General features: G+C 39.0%; 1 protein-coding gene across 1 annotated transcript in view; it reads right to left on the minus strand.

The window, feature by feature from the left end:
- Nucleotides 1–4,635: 4,635 nt before the first annotated feature.
- Nucleotides 4,636–27,108, minus strand: part of LOC133607525 (neuronal tyrosine-phosphorylated phosphoinositide-3-kinase adapter 1) — a 90,595-nt gene continuing 68,122 nt past the window's right edge. Inside the window, exons 4-8 of the mRNA XM_061962240.1 lie at nt 21,620–21,987; nt 19,886–21,550; nt 19,563–19,805; nt 14,293–14,399; nt 4,636–6,795 (exon numbers count right to left, since the gene is read on the minus strand). Of these exons, the coding sequence (XP_061818224.1) occupies nt 6,361–6,795; nt 14,293–14,399; nt 19,563–19,805; nt 19,886–21,550; nt 21,620–21,987 (2,818 nt within the window). The 3' untranslated portion in view covers nt 4,636–6,360. The remainder of the gene's footprint in view (nt 6,796–14,292; nt 14,400–19,562; nt 19,806–19,885; nt 21,551–21,619; nt 21,988–27,108) is intronic.

Raw genomic sequence — 27,108 nt, forward strand, 5'->3', positions numbered from 1 at the left:
CAGCCACAGCCAATCGTCTGCCCCCCACTCCCTCCACCCCTTAACTTCCCCCACCCCTCCTCTTCCTCCTACTCCTCTTCACCGGCCCGCAGCGTCAACCACAGGCCTGGAATCGCAGGGTGTTCTGTAACAGCCTCATTGATTGGCTCGCACGTCATCATGTTAAAAGAAGGGAAATTATCTCATGTAACACCGAATCGCTTCATTTTGCTTGTTAAAACTCTAAAAATAAATTCAAAATGTGTTTTTTTCCCCACTGTAAATATGACAATACACACATTGAACTACTCAAAATGTGTATTGTATACATTTTGAATACAGCTCTGTGTGCATGTTTTATATTTCATACAGAGTGCAAAGTTAATGTTAAATAATCTTTATATATTCATTTCTATTGTCTATGGTGTTTCTTTACATTAGGGCCAATGTTCTGCTTCCATTCCAATATGAAATGTATATTTATTACAGAATAAAGACTCCATTATATAAATTAACTTATTCCTAACTGCACTTTTTTATTTATTTTGCCCATCGTTCACAATCATTATGAGAGACAAAAAGACAAAATGTTTTTTTTTTTGCATTCTAACATGTACAAATCAGCTCGTTCTTGGTAGCTCGCAATGCAGGTAATGGCAGGAATCGATTCTACCTCTAAATCACTTTAAAAATGTCACAGATACTTCATTTACCTTCCGTAACCTGTGTAATAACCAAGCTGTAGCAACATTGTTATTGTAAGAGTGAACACTGAGGAACTCTTTTTCTATCGTAGTAACACATCGGCGTAAAAGCTAACTACGGCAAGAGATAAGCTAGCTTTTACGTCAGCACGAAACGCGATTGAGTTTGTAATGCACAACACAATGCGATATGACACCAATTTGTACTGATTGAAAAACATGAACAATCATATTACAGTATCTGTAAAGTATTAGCCCACATTTTATGTTTAGTTTTTACACAGCTAGCCAGACAGCGTATGTACTGTAGTTGTAATAACATGTAATGACATGCATGATGTGCTGTGTGTATCATGATCAATATAAAGTGTGACTCACTCGACGGACAGTTGTCTCTCAGGTCCAGCTTCAAAAATATAAGGTTGTAAATCCTCATCTGTCCAAAAATAGTCGTCTTTGTTGTTTGTTACCAAGTCTGCCATGATCAGAACACACACAAGCGGTTTGTAACGGGAAGTAGGAACACACATTTGTTGCTGGAAGTCAGACTGTCTGCTGCTATGGAAACGGAAATAAAATGCACCGAAGAAGTCAGTCCCGGTATTGATTAAAATGATCAAAATATGGTAAATATTGAACATATTACATATTATTATGAACGTGTCTGTTACTAAATTATATATAGACTTACAGTGTGTGTATAAAACGTTGAAGGGTTTTGATGTTTTTTTAGAGGGCTTTGAAGGTTACAACGGTGACTCCCATTAGCCGCATCTTCCAAGCGTTGTTTTTTATCATCTTTAAAATCCTAATATAAAAAAAAAAGACATGGGTTCTTTACTTTCATGATGATTGTGAACGATAGGCAAAATTCCCCAAAAAGTGCAGTTCCCTTTTAAGTCACTGGTGCCTATTTTTCCATATGTACCGTATTTTTCGGACTATAAGTCGCAGTTTTTTTCATAGTTTACTTATACTCAGGAGCGACTTATGTGTGAAATTATTAACACATTAACAAATAATATTATTTAGCTCATTCACGTAAGAGACTAGACGTATAAGATTTCATGGGATTTAGCGATTAGGAGTGACAGATTGTTTGGTAAACGTATAGCATGTTCTATATGTTATAGTTATTTGAATGACTCTTACCATAATATGTTACGTTAACATACCAGGCACGTTCTCAGTTGGTTATTTATGCCTCATATAACGTACACTTATTCAGCCTGTTGTTCACTATTCTTTATTTATTTTAAATTGCCTTTCAAATATCTATTCTTGGTGTTGGGTTATATCAAATAAATTTCCCCAAAAAATGCGACTTATACTCCAGTGCGACTTATATGTTTTTTTCCTTCTTTATTATGCATTTTCGGCAGGTGCGACTTATACTCCGAAAAATACGGTATTTCGTATTTTATACAGAGTAAATATTTCTAAATAAATCGATAGATTATGTTTTATATTATGTGTTCAGGCATGTCATTTATATTTAATACAAATATAAATGACAAGATAATTTCCAAACTATTGTTTCTCATGTTTCTTAAGCTCACTGATGACTGTATATGGGGCAAGTATAGCAGTGCCCCTCCACATTCAAGAGTAGCCACTCTTTCATTTTTGCCAGTGGTGACATTCCATCAATTATACTTTTTGCATCGTGTAATTTATATTTAATACAGACTGAAATTATACATAATTTTCTCATATTTTGGGGGGTCATTGATGACCGATATAGCAGCATAGCAATGCCCCACTAAATTTAGCAGTCCAGCTTTAGTTTCATTTTTTCAATGTGTAATTCAAGTTTAATACAGAGCAAAGCATACCATTTCTAAACTAACTGCAATATATAAACTTTCTTATGACACTGCCCCCACCACACGCAGCAATTATGGAATTTGTATTTAATACAGAGTGAAGATTTTCAAACTAATGTTTACTGATGACTACATAATACAGAGCAAAGCATGCCATTTTCAAACTAAGTTTAGTATATAAACTTGCCTCGTGATTGTTTTTTGCTAGTTGTGACAGTACCCCCCGACCCCTACCACCACATGTAGCAGTTTCCCGAGCTGTATTTTATACAGGTGAAACTCAAAAAATGTGAATATTGTGCAAAAGTTCATTCATGTCAGCAATTCACCTTCAAATGTGAAACTACTATGTAATATAAACTCATGCAAACATGCAAAGTGAAATATGTCACGCCTTCATTTGTTATCATTTTGATGATCATGGCTTACACCAGTTATTGAAAACCGCAAATATTTGAAGGTTTTCATAAATTAAACCATCTAATCATTAAAATTATATCAAGTGAAAGCTTGAAATATATTGAGTTGCGTGTGAAGAAAATATGTCATATTAGTTTTACCTTGTAAATCTAATTGTTGGAATAAACAACCCTTTGCACAATATTTTTTAATTTCACCTATAATTATTGAAGATTTCCAAACTAATGTTTACAAACTTCTCATATTTCTTAAGGTCATCGAGAACTAATAACTGCATTAGAGGCATGTATAAAAATGGCCCACCATAGTCAGCAGTCGCCGCTGATTTTCATTTTTTAATACGCCATTTATATCAAATACTGAGCAAAGCATTCATTACCAAATTACTTTTTATTGATAAACTTGCCCTGTGATGGTGATCATGAGTGATTGAATGCCCGTAGAGTGACCTCGTGGTCATTTTTGCCAGTAGTGATGGGTAAGTGATGCCTTAGTGAGCGTATGGCACACTCACTACCTGTATTTACACTATACTAATAATGTACCTTTCACCTGCAAATTATTTTTTTAGTTCCATTTCTTCAACAAATAGTTGCACAGATAGGAATAAGAAACGTGCAGCTCATTACCTTATTTGGCGCTGTAAGATCAAAATTATCCCGTATGTAGGATTTTTTTCTTTTTCTTAGTTCCATTTCGATGGATAAAGCCCCTCTTCTGACTTCTTGCAGTACGAGCTGTAACTTGTGAGCCAAAAGAAGCGCTTCCTGATAAACAGTTTGGCCTTCATGTTTAAATGAAACAGCAACTGTATCATTCACGTGTTTTTTTTCTTAAAGTGGTACACACACCAAGGGACACAGTATCACTCCTTAAGTTTCATGAGGCATCGATGCTTCAGTTTTGTTTGACTCATCACTCAGTGACAATACGCCACCGCATCCAGCATTTTAATCCCGATAGTGTGATTTCTATTTAATACAGAATAAACAGCTCCCATTAAAACAGCTTATTGGTTTGGTGGTTGATGTCTATATATGGGCATAAGTGGGCTAATGGACAGTCTTGAATGAGTCCTGTGAAGTCTGCCTGGCAACAAATTATCTTGTAAGTAAAAAAAAAAGTAAAAATCCTGATTGAAAATGAATTCAGTTTAGAAATTGTATAATAGATAATGAGATGAGAAGAGAGAATACTGTAGTTTTCCTACAGAACACCACTGGATAATCAATTATCACCGTGTAAATGATCCCTTTTTTGAGTTTCACTTGAAATAGGAGATTTAACTGTCAAAAGCATATTTCCAGTGTTCATCCTCAGATAATGACTGGATTATTCAAGGCTGGAAGAAGGGGGAGGATGGAGCTCAATAGGAGCCTAAATTTGTAACTGCAGGGATTTGTTGGCATTTATACTCGGGCTACTAGTGGGGGAATAAAGCAGCCATTGTACATTTTTTGGGGGGTTATTTATCAGAAAATAACTAAGAAAGAAACTATTATATTGTTGGAGGAAGTGTTCAATTGATGGAGCGCTGCATGTAGAGTGAACAGTGTGCCCTCATTTGGACGCTTTGAGTGTTGCAACATGTGCTGCAGCATTGCAGGGGAACATCATGTCCACTGCACACACACACACACACACACACACACACGCACACACAGCAAAAGATGTAAAAAAATCCTGTTTGTTTTGTAAAGTTCATATATAAAATTTATTTGAATGACAATATCAATGCAAATAGAGCACTACAGTGATTTCCAAGGTACACCGTATCTTACCATATCAATATATTATGGCACTCATATAACGGCCACTGTTTTTAGTAGACACACAAAACCCACAGCTTCTGTAAACTATTTTTGGAAACGATCCCTATAGGGTTTGTTATCAGTCGGTGGAAAAGGAGCCATAGTAAGGTGATTCATTGGTGTTTGAAATAAAACGGGGCACAATATTGAGGATCATTTTTTGAGTGTAAAGAGTCTCTGCATGCATTGCACTTGCCCATTTCCTTCAACCTGGCTTGTGTTTGTTTGAAGATGGCCGCCCATTAGTCAAATAACAAGAAAACATGCGCAGGTGAAACGCAAACAAAAAAGGCCGAGCAGTGACTCTCCAACACTTAGGTAGGTCTATTTCTCACCGTGTGTACATTTTGGTGCTATCTATCATAGAACAACAACGACCAAGAGACATTCAAGCGCCTTAATACTTGTGGGTTTTTTTTTTTCTTTGTTTTTTGTTTTTATAGTAGGGCTCACTCTTCAAAAGTACAAACTCCAGTGCACGTGGCTTTCAGAGATTAAAAGAAAAAAGTGACAATAAGCACTAGAATATAAACCTTGTTACCTACATGTACAGTTGAATGAACAACATCAGTAGTTCAAGATAGCAGCAACGAGACGACAAGCTGTTCAAATCTGTCCACAAATAAACAGTATTGTGAAAAAAAACAACTGATCTTAAAGGGAATCTTGCATAAATAAACGTTTGGACTGTATCTTTCTTTTCGAGGACGTTTACGGTTTTTCGGAACTCTAAGTAACGCGAGCACTGGCTGCAGCAGAAGATAAAATACTCCTAGAAAAAACAAACAATTTTGTACAGTATTATGCTACATCATATGTATCGAGTACAAGTATGAAAATGGAAATAATTGCTACATTTTCAATACAACTGTACATAACTATTTACAGTACATTAGGGTTTGATTTCTCCCAAGTGTTGTGCAGATTGTTCCAGCATTCTGTTTGAGGTGATCAACACTCACGGCCCTTTTAAGTCGTACCTTCAGTGAGGACCTTTATCTACCCTTTTGTACCTAAAATGTGTCACAACATCTTTATACACGCACAGCGACATTTGTACAGCACTGTATGTCTATTGTGACATGCAGAGAATGACGCAGTAAATATGACTCATTCAAGTCTTAAGATATGTATGTTTATAGGCTAGGAGTTATGTCGCCCCCCCGGCGCTGGGAGCATATTGCTATAAAATTGAAAAAAAAAAAGGATGATTTTACAAAGATTATGCGAACATACAGTAGGTAGCTTTTACACCTCGGCAATGATTATTTGCATCCACGACAACAATCTATTGACACCGAGACATCTGGGAAAAACACTTTCACGATGAGTCCAAACCTGTACTCGCCCACAGAGCAGCTCTTTCTCTGCCTGGTTCCTTTCTGGGAGTTGGAGAGACAAAAATAAGAACTCTATGTGTCAAGTAGTCAGGAGGACATTTGGCAATTCTCACCTCACTCATTACTAATAGTGGTAACAATATTGGCAATCAGAACCCACGGAAAGGGACTTTATAGCAAGTTTAACATTGAAATTGTCCGACTGGCTCCACAATTTGTGGAGGTGATGCAAGCAGCCACCATCTTGTCTAACAGCACAAGCACATTCAGCTGGTCTGCATCAGATAGCAGTGTCCCAAACGACGGCCTGCGGCCTCTGGCAAGGTGGCGTGCCGGTCTTGCGCGGCTCGGGTGTCCGTCTCCAGCTAGGGAGGATGGGCATGCTGTCCTGCTTGCACAGGCTTTTGTCAGGGCGCCGGTGGGCCTTGATCTCCTTGCAGAGGCAGCGTTTGCGCTCGATGACTTCCAGGAGCTTGCCGTCTCTCTGGGTCTGCATGGCGGACGGGGTGGAGCCGGCGCCGGCCGAGGCGGGCTGACCCTGAGCCAGCTGGGCCAGCTGCTGGAACTGCAGCTGCAGGTGGTGCTGTTGCTGGAGCTGCTGGAGCTGCTGCTTCAACTGCAACTGCTGCTGGTGGAGCTGAAGCTGCTGCTGCTGGCGGGACATGCTGGGGCTGCTGGGCTTGCAGGATGCTTGAGACTGCGCCAGACCGTGCAGCTAATGACACAATGAAAGGGGTTTCATCAGTGAACACAGTCTACAGCACTGATTCCCAACCACTTGGCACTGCCTCTGCAATTATCCCATTTCACTTAATTAGTAGGCAGAGCAATGAAATGCCCTCCCACTAGATGGCAGAAGGTACATAATCAACCTGATGTCTGTTGTCATTCAACACAAGTGCTGTGAGATTATCCATAGATATTTGCCTTGGCTCAATTAACACTGGTCTACAGAGTAGGTCTTCTATGGACAGAATGTGCTCTGGATCTAGGCCCAGATGACATACTCTGAACTAGGGCTGGACAATTGATGAACTTTTGATTTCGATCATGGCTTCTCACAGTCATAAAAATATTATCCATCCATTCATCCATTTTCTATCGCTTGTCCCTTTTAATAATAAAAAAACAAACATCATGGGCCCGCACAAGTTGCACGCAAAAACCTGCGCTTGTGACAGTGAAACGAATGAGACCAAAAATAGATCACTCAGTCTGGGATCTCACCATGGTTGCTACTTTTGATTTGACACAGCGCTAGTATGCCTAATTAATAATCACTAAAGTCAACAAAAAAAGTAAGGTCATATGATTTCTGTGTTAACATAGCCATGGACGCCGTCACAGATCAAACCAAAATTCGCTGTTAAACGCTGAATATCAGAGGAATTTACATAAATTTGAGTGAAATGTTGTCATTGTGTGGACAAGAAACATCGCTCATTTATCCCCAAAACATTCAACCGCCCTCTCTTGAGCTAAACAAAGTGGAGACGACCACTTGAAACTACCAAGCTAAAGCTAACAAGAACAATCCATACACCCACTACACATATCATCTGCTTATATTGTTGTGAACGACATCATCGATGTAAGACAGGGTTCTCAAACTCCATTTACTTGGGGACCGCTGGAGGCAGAGTCTGTGAGAATGGGCCGCATCAGGCATTCCACAAGAAAAGCTTTTTCTTAAATGTTATTATTTTTACTTTTAAACACAAAGTAAGATAAAAAAAAAAAAAAAAAAAGTAAATACTTTACTACTCTAATAGTTTTTGGGGTGTGGAATATATTTTAGATCCACTTGGTGTCACTGTCGTGCTTAGCCGAGGCAAGGAGAACTTAATTTTCGCTTCTTTTTTCTGTAACAGCAGCACGGTGGTCGGCAGATAATAGCCCGGTAGGAGTCTTCTTTGTTTTTTGCTCGATGCTCATGTCTTTCATGATGACATGAACACCGTGGCATCTGTAGATGCTACAAAGTACCGGGATAGTGAGTGCAAAAAGGCGATTATCTGCCGTGTGAAAAGAAGCGGAAATGACACTGTGCTTTTCTAAATGTAGTCATAGAAACAGAAAAAAAAACAACTAATGACATCAAATAGAAATATATGTAGTGTTCATGGCGCGAGACAATGCAAATACAATGCAAAATAATGCAAATAATGACCCACAAATAACGGTCGTGACCCTATAATTGATCCGGGTTATCGGGGACTGTTATTGCCGACGGACAGGTGTCGCTATGTGACTGCAGACTACATTAGGCTACATTGAGTTCCTTACTTTTTTGTCAGACAGAGACATATACAGTACATGTGTAAAGACCCCCGGGCAAAAACTTCAAACATTTGTTTTTTTTCAAGTGTTGTTAACACAGCATGCTCGCATGAATGTGTGCCCAATAGAAACGAAGCAGCCAGCTGGGCACGGAAAAAAAAACTTTCCACGGCAATGCTGCTGTAACTTTTACTCAATGACTAATGTTTCTCTGCTTGCATCGAGCCCGGTCAATGTCCCGCCCGGAGAGACATATGCCCCATCGTGATTGGTAGGTTCGTGCAACCCTGCACACAACACTGTAACGTGCCATTCATATAAAACTTGCAACCCCAACTAACAATAAACGTTCATAATAAGGTGGGGGGCCACACAATATTGTCTTGGGGGCCACAATTGGCCCACGGGCCGCAAGTTTGAGACCACTGATGTAAGATCAATGTACATACAGGACAGCAGGTTTTGTCTCTTTTTTTATGAGCCTCACATAGTCTCCCCCAACAACTCACTTCCCCACTTCACAATAACAGCACTTTGTGCAACATCCGGTCTGACTGTTCTAACAAAATAAAGGTTTCAAAAAAAGTACCTTACACAAGTATAATGTATAATGCTTAAAGCAAGTATTATAACATTTATCAAATGATTATGCTTTGACTTAAAATATTGGTCAAACGTGTCCAAAGATGGATTGCACCAATAAATGTGAGGATTTTTGCATTTGTTTAGTTTTTTTCTTTTTGCATTAGGAAACACTCTATAAAGTTATATTTGACATAAAAAGTGCACACTCTATGGTGGTAAAATAAGTGTGAAAGGTAAAAACGGAATAAAAAAACGAAAAAACTGTTTTTTTTTTTTATATTACTATTGTTTTTTTAATTTATTACTGTTACTAATATTATTTTACTTGTTGTTTATTTGTTTGTCATTTATATCCATTGTTCTTTTGAATTATATTTAAAGTTGCGTTTTTGCAGTGCAATAAATATTTATGTTTTCAATTTAATGAATGTTGTTGTTAATTGTGATTCCAATATCAGTCAAAAAAATATGATTATTATTTTTGCCATAGTCATCCAGCCCTACCCTGAACTATTATTTGGTCATTGTGACTTAGAGGTGGCACTTCATGGTTACGAAAGGAGGCTTCCATGAATGTTATGGTTAAGTAAACCCGTATATCGCTGGAGAAGTACTTACAGCAGGTGTGGCAGAAGAACCAGTAGCTTGTGTGTGTGCAGTGTGTTCCTTGCATGTGGAAGAACCACTTTGCTTATTCCTTAACTTTTTTCTCTTCATTGTGTCTCTTAAGAGTAAGACAGACCCTTCTGATGGCTGTGTCATGAATGATTAAAAAGTGATGTGTTTATGGCCAGTAAGTGGCTGAGTTTTTCTCACTCTCTTTTATGTGCTTTGTGTGAAGCACATACAGAGTGAGAGACTTAAGTGGTCATTTAGGTATGGATTCCGACTTGTATTGTGTTGTGGATGCGGAACCTGAGGACCACCTATACCAGGGGTAGGGAACCTATGGCTCTGGAGCCAGATGTGGCTCTTTTGATGACTGCATCTGGCTCTCAGATAAATCTTAGCTGACATTGCTTAACACGATAAGTAATGAATAATTACGCTGGTAATCACAGTGTTAAAAATAACGTTCAAAATATAAAACATTCTCACGCATTTTAATCCATTCATCCGTTTTCTACCGCACATGTTCAAGAAGTCGCATTAATGGTAAGAAGTATTTTATTTATTATTGGTTAGCTTCAGAATAACAATGTTATTAAAAAGAATAAGAGACATATTATATTCTAAAAATGTTGGTCTTACTTAAAAATGCACGCATTTGTTGTATTCAGTGTTAAAAAATATTAAATGGCTCTCACGGAAATACATTTTAAAATATTTGGCTTTCATGGCTCTCTCAGCCAAAAAGGTTCCCGACCCCTGACCTATACACTTAAATCGCTTGGCAGAACTGTTCACAAAATTTAAAAATATATATATTTTTACATGGCTTATGTGTCAACCATCTACAAGGTTTGGTGGAAATGTGTTTTGTGTTTCTAGTGTAATCCTGCTAATTGTCTCTAGTCTTTTACTTACTGCACTGTTAGAAGAAGTTGTTAAACAACAACAAAAAGGTCATTAAAACTATTAAATTGGGCACAGGCTTAGACGTTTGCTCAGTACTGTACCTCTTCATCAACATGACTACATAGGACTTGTTACTTCAATCGTAATTTGGGAAGGGCCTTTCTGTTCCAGCATGCCTTTAAAAGGGTTTGCCTTTTTAACATTTGAAGGGGTCCACAAAGCCATGGTTAGATGAGTATGGTGTGTATTGGCCCCACCCCCACAGCATGTTGAATTGGAATTACAGGAAGTGGAATTCAATTTGTTGCATTTCAGAGAAATTCCTTATCGTAGGCACCATAGAACTTGGCGCCTGTGTTGGCCACTAGGCTGCGTCAAGGCGGCCGACATCTTGCAACAGTCACACTGGCCCAGTCTACTAGTACAAGTCAGAGTGACAGCGGTTATTTTATTTAGGTATACCTGTCAAGAATCGTAGTATTTATAGCGTAGCACACTCATAGTAGCAATCATCAAGAGAGAAGAGGAAAAATATTTTTATTAAATGGTGACACAGTAGCATCACCTTTTAGAGCAGTTATATTACAGTATGCACTTAATTGAAAAAAAAAAAAAAAAAGATACGGTATTGCTGATAATAGTAAGTCTTGGCAAATGACTGCCGCAAGATGGCCGGCAGCTTGACGCATGATCCGGCCAATCTGTGTGTCTGTTGGTTACGTTCCATTTGTACTGGCAAGTCAGAATTTTCCAGTTCCTAGTCATAAATTTAACACCCCCAAGGTCGGATTTCCTACTCTGAAAGTTGTAGAGTCTCCCCACCCCTGAGTTGGCTTCAAAGATGGCGGCTCTGAGTGTGAACAATAATAGAAGTTTCTGTAATGCCCATTATTAGCACTTCTTGCAGCACTATTTATTGTCGCACTAAATCCGCCATATACATATGTTGGATTTTTATACACGGTAATGTCATTGTGGTGTCGATTATTTTTTATTAAAGTGTTTTATACATTCTACATTGCTAGAAATAAAGTCTTTGTGTTTCCTCGCCATCCACCGTGTTTGATGGTTGCAGACGTAGTGCATATTTTTCCATAAGTTGTTTGCATTCAGATAAGGCAAGCACAAAAATAGCTTTCGTGGATGTAACTGTAAGTTAACTGTAAATTCCCAAATTCCGAGGTTAATGGAATGCACCATATGTTCCTTACAGCCAAGGAACAGGAAGAATTGTCATGTTTAACAAAACATACTTAATAAAAAGTAAAATGAAACACAAATTCTCTTGAATTTGACTTATTCTTTTTTACCATTTTCCATAATTTGAAAGTAACAATATCCATGACATTGACTTTTATACTTACACATTGGCTCAGATGCTAGCATGCAAAATAGCACCAAGTATCAATATCCATGACTTTGAGTTCTATGCCAAAAAAAATTGCTAAAATGCTATCATTCTAACAGTTAGTATGATCAGCTCCTCTCTCATGTCCAACATTAGTGACGTTTCATATTATTTTCTATTTTAATCTTGTAGTTTTATACTAGGGCTCTAACTATATAAACATTTCATATCAAGGTTATTGTCACCAAAATGATCACAGTTAACATTATTATCATGGTATTGTTGAATGTGCTCAAAAAGTAATTATACACACTTATAACCATGTTTTATCTAAATAAAAAAATAAATAGCACACAAAATTATTTCTTGGCAGACGAAATATATGTTATATATTAAAATTGTTCTGGCTACTTAAGAGCCATGTTATTTTATTGGAGTGGATAAATATGTTTATTCTGTTTTAATTTGTAAAGTTTGTGGAGTTTTTTTAATGATGAAAAAAAAAACATGAGTTGGGCGCGTCTCGTTGGTTTCAGAGTCGAATATAAAGAGAGTATGACCAACTGAACAAGAGGCACCATCTTTGCCACCAAGAATGTGTGCAGCTGTGCCCAGAAGGATGCATTGTGGTCGTTCTGCCATTAGTTTTCCTGACAAGATAAACTATAATAATACGTTAAAATGTAGTTTTAAACATACTGCAGCTCATAAACTTACAATAAAATCAATTTATATTCATCTTGTTAATATTGGCAAAAAACTCTTCAATTAAAAAAGATGTCCAATAAGGAAGTGCAGAGTACGCATAGCTCCAGCTGTGGCCAGCTCAAAGTTGGAAGCAAACATGGCGCCCTGGAGTCACGCGCGTGCGTTTTGACCAATCATTTATGACAGTGGTTCTCAAATGGGGGTACGTGTACCCCTGGGGGTACTTGAAGGTATGCCAAGGGGTACTTGAGATTTTTTTTAAATATTCTAAAAATAGCAACAATTCAAAAATCCTTTATAAATATATTTATTGAATAATACTTCAACAAAATATGAATGTAAGTTCATAAACTGAACATCAAATCAAGTAGGATATTCCATTCATTACAATGCAACAATGCAATATTAAGTGTTGACAGCTAGATTTTTTTGTGGACATGTTCCATAAATATTGATGTTAAAGATTTCTTCTTTTGTGAAGAAATGTTTAGAATGAAGTTCATGAATCCAGATGGATCTCTATTACAATCCCCAAAGAGGGCACTTTAAGTTGATGATTATTTCTATGTGTAGAAATCTTTATTTATAATTGAATCACTTGTTTATTTTTCAACAAGTTTTTAGTTATTTTTATATCTTTTTTTTCCAAATAGTTCAAGAAAGACCACTACAAATGAGCAATATTTTGCACTGTTATACAATTTAATAAATCAGAAACTGATGACTTAGTGCTGTATTTTACTTCTTTATCTCTTTTTTTCAACCAAAAATGCTTTGCTCTGATTAGGGGGTACTTGAATTAAAAAAATGTTCACAGAGGATACATCACTGAAAAAAGGTTGAGAACCACTGATTTATGAGATGGTCTGAAACCAAGTTGGCCATTCTCTCTTTATACACGATTATTTATGTGACTTCACGCAAATTCACTTCCGGTTTTCACATTCCTTGGAGTATCGATCCGTCTAGCTGACCAAGAGAGCACATGTAGGTTTAACGTGCACAGTGGAAGTTCTGGGTTGCTCAGACAGCAATGTGTTTACACAAGTTTAGATTTGGGTATGTCATTTTTAATGGGGGAAGAGGTTAATGTCTCTTGTACTCGTGCTAGCATTTAAGCTTGCTTCTCCAATAAATTAGCATTGTCACTGGTCCGTGAGTTCATCAAAGTGTTAAAATCACGGTTTTAAGATCATTTTAATTTAAAACGGTAATACTAACCGTGGGGAGTTTCATCGTGGTTTATTATGTTAGCGTTTAGCATTACATCCCTATTATATTCTGTAGGCCATATTGGCAGCTTTGAACAGGACAAGCCACTGTGAAACCTTATTGACCACAACTGCAGTTCCTGCTTCCATCCACCAGGATGTAGCACCACTTCATCTGTTCCACAAGGAAGCAGAGCCAAGCAGACGCATGCAGACGTCTCTGCAGCACACTCAACGTGCGTCAGCAATTGCCACGCCGCCAGAATCCAGCTATATATGCTGCAAGACAACTGCAGCCCACCACACTGAAACAGCGTGTTCTCGCCACCACTATTCTCACACATTTGAGCGCTTACGCGGCAGCCTGCGTCATACACCTGCTCTTATTCTCTTGCAACCAGGCTAGAACATTATTCTGCTCAGTGGGCATATCTAGCAGCTATAAATAGACCTGCAGGAGCACTGTCTCCAAAAGGAGGGGAGGCAATAATGAGGACAATATTAATGTTCTCTCGGAATAAACTTAATAGAGTCTGGAGTTATAAGGCACTCATATATTCACCTGGTTCAAGGCTTCTCGTGCTGGTAGACTGCTCTGCCTCTGGACGTCTCCTCCGCCTACCTGTCTCATTCCAGCAGCAGAGGAGGAACGGCCCAGCCGCCCCACTTCTGTAACAGACAACCATGTTACACTGCGTGCCTGCTAATGAAAACACTGGAATATTATTATTCTCTTTAACACATGAGAGTGTGATTGTTTGGCTATACACCCATGTGGGCTGTGTTCGTGTTATAGATGTTATATTAGACCATAATACATTTGCACAATGCGTACATTGTCATTGCGATTTGATTGTATGACAATGTAGTATCAACTCTCCTTTAGTTAGCCTTTCATGTACAATAGTTACAGTGGAAAGGAAAGGCTAAATGCACCTGAAGTCAAGTACAATGTAGGACAAAATGTGCCCCCTCAGTAGACCTCAGGAATAATTGCAGTCATCTTCGAAGTGAGACTCCTGCCTGGGATACATAATAAACATTTGACAACATGGATATTTTGTAAATTAGTGGAATCTAGGGATGTCGTTGTGGTTTGTGCAGCCCTTTGAGACACTTGTGATTAAGTGCTATATAAATAAACTTTCATTGATGGTTGATTAGTAACTCATTTTACACAGTTTATTTTTTGTAGTAAATTAGTTCAAATAACAAACCCAACCGGTCTAATATGAAAGAATATGAAAAAAATATGGAAAGAGCTCTTTTTAGTAAACCGAACCATAAGAGTTGGACTTTCCATAGTTAAAAATCGGAGGAGTTTGGCATTTTTATTTCTTGTTTTTTGGCTTTTTATTACATATAGTTTGGGGGTGTCCTGATACAAGTTTTTCACTTCCGATAAAATACTCACATTGGAGTCTTGAGTATTGGCCGATACTGATATTAATCTGATAGAAATCATAGCATATACTTGTATTATTTTGCGGTTTAGAATGTTAGAAAAAGCCTGATCAAGAGTAATTATTTAGAGAACAATAGTAGGTATAAATACACTAACCTTATGTCATATTGATTCTTTTGTGTGTGTGTGTGTGTGTGTGTGTGTGTGTGTGTGTGTGTGTGTGTGTGTGTGTGTGTGTGTGTGTGTGTGTGTGTGTGCGTGTTATAATTTGTTTTTGCCGCAAATTGTTTGTTTTGGTCACAATAATTAATTTAATTAAAAGTATGACGCAGTAAGTTGAATGATGCGGTCACGTTTGTTACTGGACACTTTTTAATATGCTTTGTATGTGTAAATAATATGCAACAATAATTATTTGAAACTTGTTTATGTTAACAAACGTGGTGTTTTAGACTGCAATATTGTTTAATTAAGGACGCTTATTATGTATGTTGAGCTTGTGTGCTAGTGTGTGCTTAGCTGGTGTGTAGCTGCTAGCTCGTAGTAGCCTACAGCCTACCATGTTTACCTTTTTTAAATGACTTCACTAAAATACAATAAAAGACCAGCTATGTGTGGTTATAGGAGGACATTTAGATGTTAATTGGCTGTCCAGCTTTGCACAAGTAAACACTGCAGGACTGCTTGTATCAGAGCTTATATCAAAGATTGTGGATGCAAGCTGATATCATTTGATATTTTTTTTTTTTTTTTTTTACTGGTATCACACCAATATCAACATCGGATCGGGACACTTCTAACATATTTCAAAGGAAACAAATGGAAGGTAAGATAGGAAACAAGTCAAAACAGAAGAAGAAATCAAAACAAACACCATAATGGCAGGAAAAAAGTGAGTAAGTACGTTTTTTCCACGTCTTTTGGAGTTGTTCAAACTCTGTTAGGCAAACAAGGAGCCAACAAAGACTAATTTGGTAGAAATTATGTTCCAGAACGTTATATTTTTAAGTGTAAATATAAGGAGGATGAGCTACAAGTTTTAGAAGCTAAGTGACAAACAGATCCAGCAAGTAGCACTATTGCTAAGTGATAAACTAGAAATACAAACTACAAACATAATAAAACCTTTCTCTTACTGTACAATGTCGGCTCTCACTCGGATGTAGACTTACGGGATGTTTATAACTTCCTCTTTAGATGAAGAACTAATCATCATCCCAACAGAGGTTGAAAAAAAAAGGTGGTCCAAACAAGTGTTTGACAACTTTTACCAACTCAGAAGCGATGCAGCAGCTCAGTATGTTAATAGCTGCATAAGTTCTCTATGATCGCGGCGCTGCTAAAAGTAGTTCCCCAGTGTTTGTGCTTATAATAACAATATTGCTAATACTTAATATAGAATAATCTCGCCACACCTAGTGTGTGTGTGACAATCATTGGTACTTTAACTTTAACTTTAACTATATTAAGATATCTATTTACATATTAAGTAATTTAGTTGATATTCAGATCACGACATGTAAATGGAGTATTTTTGGAAGTTTTTTTTAGAGGGTGTAACGGGTGCAATAGATCTGTCACATTCGCTACATTGGTAGCAACCTTGCACTTGCTGTACATAACAAAATAGGATGCATTAAAAAAAAAGAAAGAAAGATATGTGTTCTTGTCACACATAGGGATTGTGAATGATAAACAAAATTCCAAAAAAAGTGCAGTTTCCCTTTAAGCTAGAAGCCAGCAAAAAAATCCCCATTAAAATCCCTGGAACAACAGATTCCGTCTGTGTAGTGAACATCAAGTATAGAATATAACACGTTCTCTATTGTGTATCTCATTATCTGTTTTTATGGCTTCTTATTTTTGTTTAATAAAGGTGAGGTGGACCAATGTGTTATGACTGCAGCAACTAAAAATGGAAGCTAAATACTCAGCTATTAGTCATTTATATCAGAAAACAAATGTGAAATTAAATTGTTGCTCCTATGCTAAAATTAAGCAAGTTATTGTATTTACAGGGAGAAAGAGGGCACTATTGGATCCACTAAACACTGTAGGACCACGTTAACTAATAAGGTAGTTGTATATGTCAGAAATAGTATACTGTAGATACTATAGTTATGGCCGGCATAAAAGACGTAAAAAGCATACTGGATACACAGAATAATAAAAGTTGGACACGTTTCAAAAATCAAGTTTTGTGTTGTATTGTTTGATATCTGTGTTATTAAAATGTATAGCAAACTCTGAAGGCTTGAAGTAGACACTGGTATTCGATTTAGCTGCAGCTTCTCCTGCCAACATGGCGGTGTAAACAAAAGTAGTCGCTTGACGTCCGTTTTCCATCGTCTGTCCATACACAAGATGTTGGCAGACTTCATTCAAAGCAGTACACAATGTTTTACTTTTAACAGCGGTTTACTTTTATTTACACTTTTATGGCTAGTAAGAATGTTTCAAAAATTAAATGCAAGATGTTCTTCTGCAACAGAAATCACATTACACCTTCGTCCTTTACAGTTTTTTGTTTTTGTTTTACTATTAACACCGGTTAACTTATTTTTACACTTTTATTCTGCTTAAAATGTGATGATCAGTTTTAGCCAGATTATTATAGGGGTACCCAAAGTGGGACCTGCTGAGTCGTTTGGCTTGGCCTGCCAAATGTGTTGATGCATATTCATTCTGACCTACATCAGACTCACACAATTGACAGCATGTCTGCAAGACTAACTCGTCCCTATTTATTTAATAACATTTCATGTTATGTGGCCCCTAAAAATCTGAAAATAATGTGTCAATAAAGCACTTCATCTTTCTGGCTAAATGTATTGTTTCTTTCAATTTTGATAAGAAGAATATATTTTGAGTGGTTATCAAAAATACTTGATATCTGCTCATCTTCTTGACTTAGATTTCAAAGCAAGCAAAAATATGTTAGTAAAAAATATAATAATCAAATGCATAAGCAGTTGTGTATAATGAGCTGTTGCGTAGCACTAAGTTCTGGGTCCCAATACACAAGACTCCTAAAGGACCCCCTATCTCACCCTAATCAAAACATTGCTGCCCCATACATATAAACATGGTATGTTTACATGCACTAAAAAACAATTATTGCATTGATTTGGTTAAAAATTTAGTTTTTAACTTTCTAAAGGTGGGATTAGCATGTCTAGAACATATCTTGATATACAGTACATTCGAAATGATTTGGATTTGTTTTTTAAAAAAAGGTTGTTTATACAAAAAGGGCAACAATTCAATTTAAAATGGCCAGATTGTGAATTTAAATAATCATATAACCTGTCATTATTAATTTAAATATGATTATACATCTGTCAAGTTTTCCGTTACTTCAGAAAAAATATATACCTTTCATTAAAAATTAGTGACGACTCTGTGTTTAACTTTTATCAAGGGTCTTTGAATGCACCACAGTTATGGGCAATGAGATGCAAAAGTGAAACTTCTACATACATTTCTCCTATGCTGCCACACATAGATGTATTGTATGTTTACCTTTCTTCTATCATCTCATTATTGTTCCAAAATTCTGGAGCTGTGTTGGAATGTTTAAAGGGGGATCTTTGATGACGTCGTGACGTCTGTGTTGAGTGAAGTGTTCAAAATTAGGGTTGCTGCTATCCAGATGGAACAAATAATTTCATATTTTTTTATAGGGGGTGTAGGTAGACTTAGACATTCTTAATTTCGATTAACTTATTATTGAACTTTTTATATTTCTTCTATATCAACATTTATGACTGTTTTTTTTTTTTTTAATAATTTATAACTTACATATTTAAATGGCAGAAAACAGATCTTCAAACTTTTTACTTAGGACCCCACTTCGACAACCTGATAATGAAGCTATTATTTGTGTAATAAATTAATATACATTTACTTCACTGTTACTAGTGGCCCTCTAAAGGCAGCCATGATTGCGTTGTGGCCTTCAATGAAAATGAGTTTAACAGCCCTAATCTAATTTCATAATCTCTACTACCTTACAGTATGGGGCTAAAGCTCTCACTCATGCTGTTGCTGTGCGCTTAAAATCACTGTGTTTGTCCCGCGGCCCATTGGCACATTTTCACTTCGGTTTTTTGCGGACTCAGAAATGTGTCCTTTCCTGGCTCTGCGTGAAGAAAAGCATTGCTCTCATTGTCAAGGTACAGTAAGTAGCGTGTCGATATGAGGAGGATATAGAAAGATGTGCAGAATGACAAAGAGACTCGGAGGATTTAGAGTTGTTCGACTTTTATGACGGAAGAAAGACTTGCTGCTTGTTAAATGCTCCTTTAAATCAAGTTGAGTTTCATATGATCTCAAATAAAAGCAGACCAAAAAAACTGCGTATAAAAGAGCGTAAGTAAACGCTGATTTGAGTTTTTTGGGATTTAATGACTAGGAACACGACTCACCTCCATTGCGACAGGCAGGAAACGTCTGGCAGGGAAGAGGCATCCCAGCTCTGGGCAAGGCTCTAAATCCAGAGTTGCTGTCTGCGCCCGCCAACCACTCACTGTGACCAAGAGTCCTGCTGGTGGCGCCACTGAAGTGCACTGGGATGCTTGAAGGCCCCCTACGCAGCCCCACTGCAAACTCTTCCTTATCCATCCTCAATAAGGCATCAGCGCTGCCATTCCAAGTCCGTGCTTCTTCTTCTGGCATAGAGAGGACAAGAGTGAGCACGGAAATAATCTTTTACGGATACTGCATCAAAAGAAAATGACCTCTGACTTACTTTCACTTTCTCTGCTTCCATGGCTGAAGGATAATTTCCTCTGCATGGGCCAGTAAGCGCCTTCATCAGCAGCTAAGCTAGCGCTGCTGTCCCATGGCATGAAGCCAGATTTGGACTCGTTACCCTTGGATAGCCCCTCGCTAGCGCCGGTGAGACTGGAGGGCTGCTGCAGAGACGGCGTGTGGGAGCTTCCTCTCAAGCTCTCGTAAGCCGGCGGTCTCCGAAAGCCTCCGGAGGGGTAAGTCCACAGCAGGGGGCTGTCGGAGGATGGCGGCTTGTAAGCTGGAAGGCTGTGAGGTGTGTGAGAGCGCAGATGAGGACGGGAATGAGGACGCTGGGATGAGGACAGGGGTGTTGGGGTCGAGCTGGTGCTGCCTTGAGAGGTTTGACTACTTGAGGACAGATCCAGCTGCAAAGAATGCGGACCTCCGTCCCGGTCCCTGTCCTTATCTCTCTCCCTGTCCTTGTCTCTACCCCGATCCCTATCCTTGTCTCTGTCCTTGTCCTTCTCTCCTTTGTCCATCTTGAGAAGAAAGCTGACAGACTTCCCTTCCTTACACGTACTTGAAGTTTGGGTCTGCACGGTGGCCTGTGAGGAAGTCTGACAGCCGCTTTTGGTTGGGGCGGGAGAATCTCCCCGCTCTGGCTTGCGATAGTGATGGTAGTGTGACGGCCGATGGTGAGGGTGGTGGTGGTGATGTGAGAAAGGTGACGTCGACTTGGAAGAAGGAGGCAGGGGCGTTGAGTGACTCCTTGCTCTGAGTCCGGGAGCGGGTCCCAACTGGGAATCTCTACTATGTTTTTCCTGGGGTGTTACACTTCCTCCCGATGGCTCTTTGGAGCCTGATGCTGGAACGTTGGAGGAAGTTGAAGACGAGGAGCCGGCTTGAGTGGTCACGCTGGATGTTTGAGTTCCCATTTTAGAGGATCCAGAACCCTTGTTCTGCACGCTAACGCCACTGGACGCTGCAGCTGGTTGAGGGAAAGCCAGCAGCGGGGGCCGATGTTGGAGAAGATTCGGGAAAGGGGCTGGGATCTTTGTGTTGGACTCTGAATCGCATTTGCTTCCTTGCAGCAGGTAGGGTGTAGGAGCTCGTGGGGTGTGGGGACTGGTGGACATGGCCTGTGGAACAGGGGTAGAGGAAGCCGAGGAAGGCAAAGGGGACGAATGGGAAATGGAGACGGTAGCTTTGGGTTTGGAATAGGACGGAGAGGAAGAGGAGGGCCTTGGCAGTGAGGAGGAGCTACTAGAGGGCGAGGGGGCAACGTGGTAATGTTTCGAACTTTTCATTTTCTCATGTTTGTTAGGCAGGTGTCTATGTGACTCTCGGTTCTCTTGCATTGGGTATTTCATCTCTTCATAGATGGCCTCACTTTGGTCCGAGTCTGAATCGGGCGTGGTGGCTACGGGGGTGACAGGGTGGGGTGTGGCCGTCTGGCTCTCTCTGGTAAACACTTGACCCACCATCTCGATGTAGACGGGCTCTTCTTCCCCATCCCTCATTTGGATCTGAGAGTCGGCTCCCTGAAAAGGGAGGGAGGCGGCAGAAGGAGGCACGCGTGAAGGAAGGGTGTCAAAGGTGAGCTGGGTGCTGGGACTTCTCTTGGGTTTTAAAGGAGGTACCTTTTTTGAACCAATATCTCCAGAGTCAGACTTCTTCATGGCTGCGGGAGTAGAGAAAAAGTGTTAAGACAAGGGATCATTTTGTGAGTACATGGGAACACACTTCTAACCATTTTTCTTCTCTGAGTGTTTGGACTGTGAGTGGGAGGGCGGGGGAGGCGGCGGCGTCTCGGGAGGTCCTCGGCTGTCAGCAGATGAGGAGCTGAGGCGAGTGCTGGGGTGACGCTTGGGTTTGGCCGGCGGGCATCGGCCACCATGTTGAGATTGGCTGTCAGAGTAATCTCCGTTCTCAAGACTTGCGTCTCCGGCACCGACCGCATGGCAGGATTGCGACCGCGGCGCCATGGCTGAGGCACACGAGTGAGGAGAAAGGTCCTGGGAGGCCGGCATGGTCATGAAGCCCATTCTGAAGTGGCGACGGAACGAGGCCAAGTCTCGGACTTTGCCGACCGTCGCCGAGGGATCGTTTTGAGAGGAGCTGTGGTTTAAGCAGAGAAAAAAAACAAATCAAGGCGTGAAAGAAGCATAGAAAACATGAATTTACTCCACATTACGTCGGTTTCTGTTCTTTAAACGACATCTCTGCCTGGAGGGCTTTCTAGCGCTAAAAGGAGTACCCTAGAGTCACCTCCATCCTTCACATTCACGTCTTCTTCCATCTACACCGCTCTCAAACGCACTTAATTAGGAAATCAATTCCCCTGTCAAAACAGAGTACTCGTACTCCACACTATGCTGATGGAGTCCACGCACTCTTTATACTCTCAACCCACATCTGTTTTCTGCTCTCAGCCGCTACCATGGAAACGTGCCATTGTTGTGCGTTTGATGCCGTCTCTCTGAAATCGAGGAATCATTGCTGGCACAGGCTCCCAAAACAATAAATACAAGTGAGCAAGATCTGACAAAGTGAGCAATGGCGTCTGTTTTTTTTACACTTTTGACTGACAGCCTTGTCTTCCTTTAAACACTAATTTCCCATTGATAACTTGATTATGAATGCACACAACTTTGTGAGGCTTACAAACTGACCTAACTATATAGCTTTTTTTTTTTTTTTTACCAACAATTGATTCTTATCAGACCTAAACTACTGAATTAGTCCACAGTGGACTAATAGCATGGTTGTAAACAAAAGAATATACAGTGCATCCAGAAAATATTCACAGACTTCACTTTTTCCGCATTTTGTGATGTCAAAGCCTTATTCCAAAATGGAATGAATGTATTTTGTCCTCAAAATTCAACAGACAATTCCTCATAATGACAATGTGATTTTTTTATTTTTTTTTATTTTGAGGACAAAAATGGCTTTATTCCATTTTGAAATAATGCTGTAATATAAAAAAAATTTGGGGAAAAAATTAAGTGCCTGAAATACTTTCCTGGTGCACTGTAAATGCCTGCAAGACAATCTGGTTATGATCAACAATTGTATTGATCAAATGTTCTGTTTAAAGCACACATAAATTCAACCGCACTCCAACCTGCGTTGTGTGCACATATAAAATCTCCGCAGCATCCTATCCACCTTACTACAATTATGGTATGAGTTAGGGTTGTGCAATATAGACGATATACAATATAAATTAGGGATGTCCGATAATGGCTTTTTGCCGATATCCGATATTGTCCAACTCTTTAATTACCGATACCGATTTCAACCAATACCGATATCAACCGATACTGATATATACAGTCGTGGAATTAACACATTATTATGCCTAATTTGGACAACCAGGTATGGTGAAGATAAGGTCCTTTTTAAAAAAATAAAATAAAATAAAATAAGATAAATAAATTAAAAACATTTTCTTGAATAAAAAAGAAAGTAAAACAATATAAAAACAGTTACATAGAAACTAGTAATGAATGAAAATGAGTCAAATTAACTGTTAAAGGTTAGTACTATTAGTGGACCAGCAGCACGCACAATCATGTGTGCTTACGGACTGTATCCCTTGCAGACTGTATTGATATATATTGACATATAATGTAGGAACCAGAAATAGTAATAACAGAAAGAAACAACCCTTTTGTGATTGGGGGGATTGGGGGAGGGAGGTTTTTTGGGTTGGTGCACAAATTGTAAGTGTATCTTGTGTTTTTCGTAATAATAATAATACATTTTATTTACAAGGCGCCTTTCTGGGCACTCAAGGACACCGTACAAAATCACAACAATAAAATCAAATTGGATAAAAACAACAACAACATGTTGATTTAATAAAAAATAAAAAAAATAAAAAAACATACCGATAAGTTCCGAAATTACATTTTAAAGCATTTATCGTCTAATATCTCTAATATAAATGATATCAATTTGGCCGAAAATAGAGATTTTAATATTATTATCATATCGTGACAATGCATGCAAATTTGACTGCAACAAGCTGCAACGAACTCGTCATCGACTCAATGTCCTCGCTAGCAAACTCCCAGCTAATGTCCCTCCTACGTTTCTCACAGGTATCTTTATCACTGGAGAACCAGGATTAGCTAAACATGCTACATTACACACCGAAAGAGGATACAAGAAGCCATACTAACTTCTAAGCTGGGGCTCTTGAATGTAAACAGGGGTGAGTTGATTAGTACAAATACCAACAGTAGTAGTCTTTGTATACGGTCGATACTACAGTGATTAGATCGATATTTTTTACTCTTACAAAATATTTTGTCGTTTTTGTTTTTAAAACTCAGGAAATAAGTTCCTGGACTTAAGGCAAAAACGAAATTATTTATATATCCATCCATCCATTTTCTACCGCTTATTCCCTTTTGGAGTCGCGGGGGGCGCTGGAGCCTATCTCAGCTAACATCCAATAATAGTTATTTTTTTGTTTAGTTATTCTTGATATTTTGACTTTATTTAAAAATAAAAAGGAAATAAGGAAATTATGTTAATATTTAAATGATATTGTTACACTGTCATTCTGTGTTTTTGTCTAATTATAATTTTGATCAAAAATGTAATCATTCAAAGAGATTGAAAATGTTAAAGTATCAGTATCAACAATACTGCCTCTTTAACTACTTGGTATTGGATCAATACCCACAATTCGTAGTATCACCTCCAAACTACAGAATAATAAATGTTTATTACATTTTACCCAAAGTATTAATTTTTCCAACAGAAAGTAACCAGTTATTGGCAGCAAATGAAGAAGATTAGTAATATTTTGGGGAAAATATTACAGCTGGAAATGATGCAATATCTTAGCGCATCCGCCAGCAGCTAAATTAGGAGCCTTTTTTAACCCATTTTGAAGTATTATTATCATTTATGTAGTGCATCCGAAAAGTATTCACAGCTCTTTGCTTTTTCCACATTTTGTTATATTACAGCCTTTTCCAATATTGAAATAATTCATTTTTGTTCTCAAAATTCCACACACAATACCCCACCATAACCACAATGTGAAAAGGGTTGCTTTTTTGCAAACGTATTAATACAGCATTTGCTCACTACTTTGTTGATGCACCTTTGTCAGTAATTATAGCCTGAAGCATTTTTGAATATCAATCATCAATCAATCAAAGTTCACTTATATAGCCCTTAATCACAAATGTTTCAAAGGGCTGCACAAGCCACGACATCCTTGACTCAGATCCCACATCAGGGCAAGAAAAAACTCAACCCGATGGGAACACCAAGAAATCTTGGAAGGGACCCTTGGGTGACCGGTGCAATTGATGCCGAGTGGATACGGTTAATAATGTGAGAGTCCAGTCCATAGTGGGGACAGCAGAGGATCCCCTTGCATGGAGACACGTCGGGGCGCCGAGACATCACCGACTGATGCATAAGGAGTGATCCACCCCGGGTCCCGACTTCATGTGAAAGTCCAGTCCATTGGGAGACCAGCAAGGGATCATATTGAATGGAGACAAGAAGACAGCGCAGAGACATCACCAACTGTCCACTTTGGGTCCCGACTTGGAACAGCTAGCGCTTCCTCCGTGTAGGCTGATCTGTGGTCACCTGATAACCTCTCTACGCAGGGGATAGGGGCAGAGCAGAAAAGAGAGACAGCAGATCAACTGGTCTAAAAAACCAAAAAGAGGTCTATTTAAAGGCTAGAGTATACAAATGAGTTTTAAGATGGGACTTAAATACTTCTACTGAGGTAAAATCTCTAACTGTTACCGGGAGGGCATTCCAGAGTACTGGAGCTCGAATAGAAAACGCTCTAAAGCCTGCATACTTTTTTGGGGCTCTGGAAATCACTAATAAGCTGGAGTTCTTAGATGTGTGGCCGGGACATATGGTACAATACAATCAGCAAGATGGGATGGAGCTAGACCGTTAAGTTTTTTTGTTTTTTTTAACGATTATCCTCACCTGCACAAGAAGCCAGTGCAGGTGAGCCAGTATAGGCGTAAGATGATCAAACTTTCTTGTTCTTGACAAAAGTCTAGCAGCCGCATTTTGTACCAACTGTAGTCTTTCAATGCTAGATATAGGGACACCCAAAAATAATACGTTACAGTAATGGAGACGAGACGTAACGAACGCATGAATAATGATCTCTGTGTCGTGATGGACAAAATAGGACACATTTTTGCGATATTATGGAGATTAAAGAAGGCTGTTTGAGTAACACTCTTAATGTGTGACTCAAACGAGAGTTGGGTCGAATATTATGCCCAGATTCTATACCTAGTTGCTTTGTACAAAGAGTATAATTGTTTTGTTGTCAAAGGTTTGTGGTATTATTAAATAAGTGCCGGTGTCCAGCAGGACCGATAAATCAACATTTCTCTTTTCTTAGCGTTAAGATGCAAAAAGTTGCTCGACATCCATTGTTTGATTTAATTTAGACACGCCTCCAGATGACCACAATCTGGCGTGTTGGTCAGCTTTAGGGGAATGTAAAGTTGGGTGTTGTCAGCATAACAGTGAAAGCTAACGCCGTATTTGCGTATGATGTCACCTAGTGGGAGCATGTAGATGCTGAAGAGTGCAGGGCCAAGAATTGAACCCTGTGGAACTCCACATGTTACTTTAACATACTCTGAGGTCACATTGTTATGGGAGACGCACTGCATCCTGTCAGTAAGATAGCAGTTAAACCAAGAAAAGGCTAAATTTAACATACCAATACGTGTTTTGATGCATTCCAATAAAATGTTATGATCGACCTATCCATGAGAACGGTGCACGAAGAGCAGGGAGCCATGCTCACTTTGTTTCTTTCACCGAGTCGAATTCTTGCTGTTTTCGGAGCTCTAGGCGAAGACTAGCAGCAGCCTAAGGGAGCAGACGCCTTCGTAGTTGCTTCATAGTTGCTTTGGATCGTGACTAGCTTAGCAGCTCGCTAGCCATGAGCGAGGCGGTGAGACAGAGAGTATGTGCTTTGTAAGTTTGATAAGACTACTAAATATGTTTGAGAAGGAGTAAAGAAAGCTGCAAAACAATACGATGCCACAAGCTTGGCACACCTATCTTTGGGCAGTTTTGCCCTTTCCTCTTTGCAGCACCTCTCAAGCTCCATCAAGTTGGATGGTAAGCGTTGGTTTTCATCCAGGGTGTCTCTGTTCATTGCTGCATTCATCTTTCTCTCTATCTAATCTCCCAGTTCCTGCCACTGAAAAA

The sequence above is a fragment of the Nerophis lumbriciformis genome, linkage group LG09, assembly GCF_033978685.3.
Source record: "Nerophis lumbriciformis linkage group LG09, RoL_Nlum_v2.1, whole genome shotgun sequence".
Lineage (NCBI taxonomy): Eukaryota > Metazoa > Chordata > Actinopteri > Syngnathiformes > Syngnathidae > Nerophis > Nerophis lumbriciformis.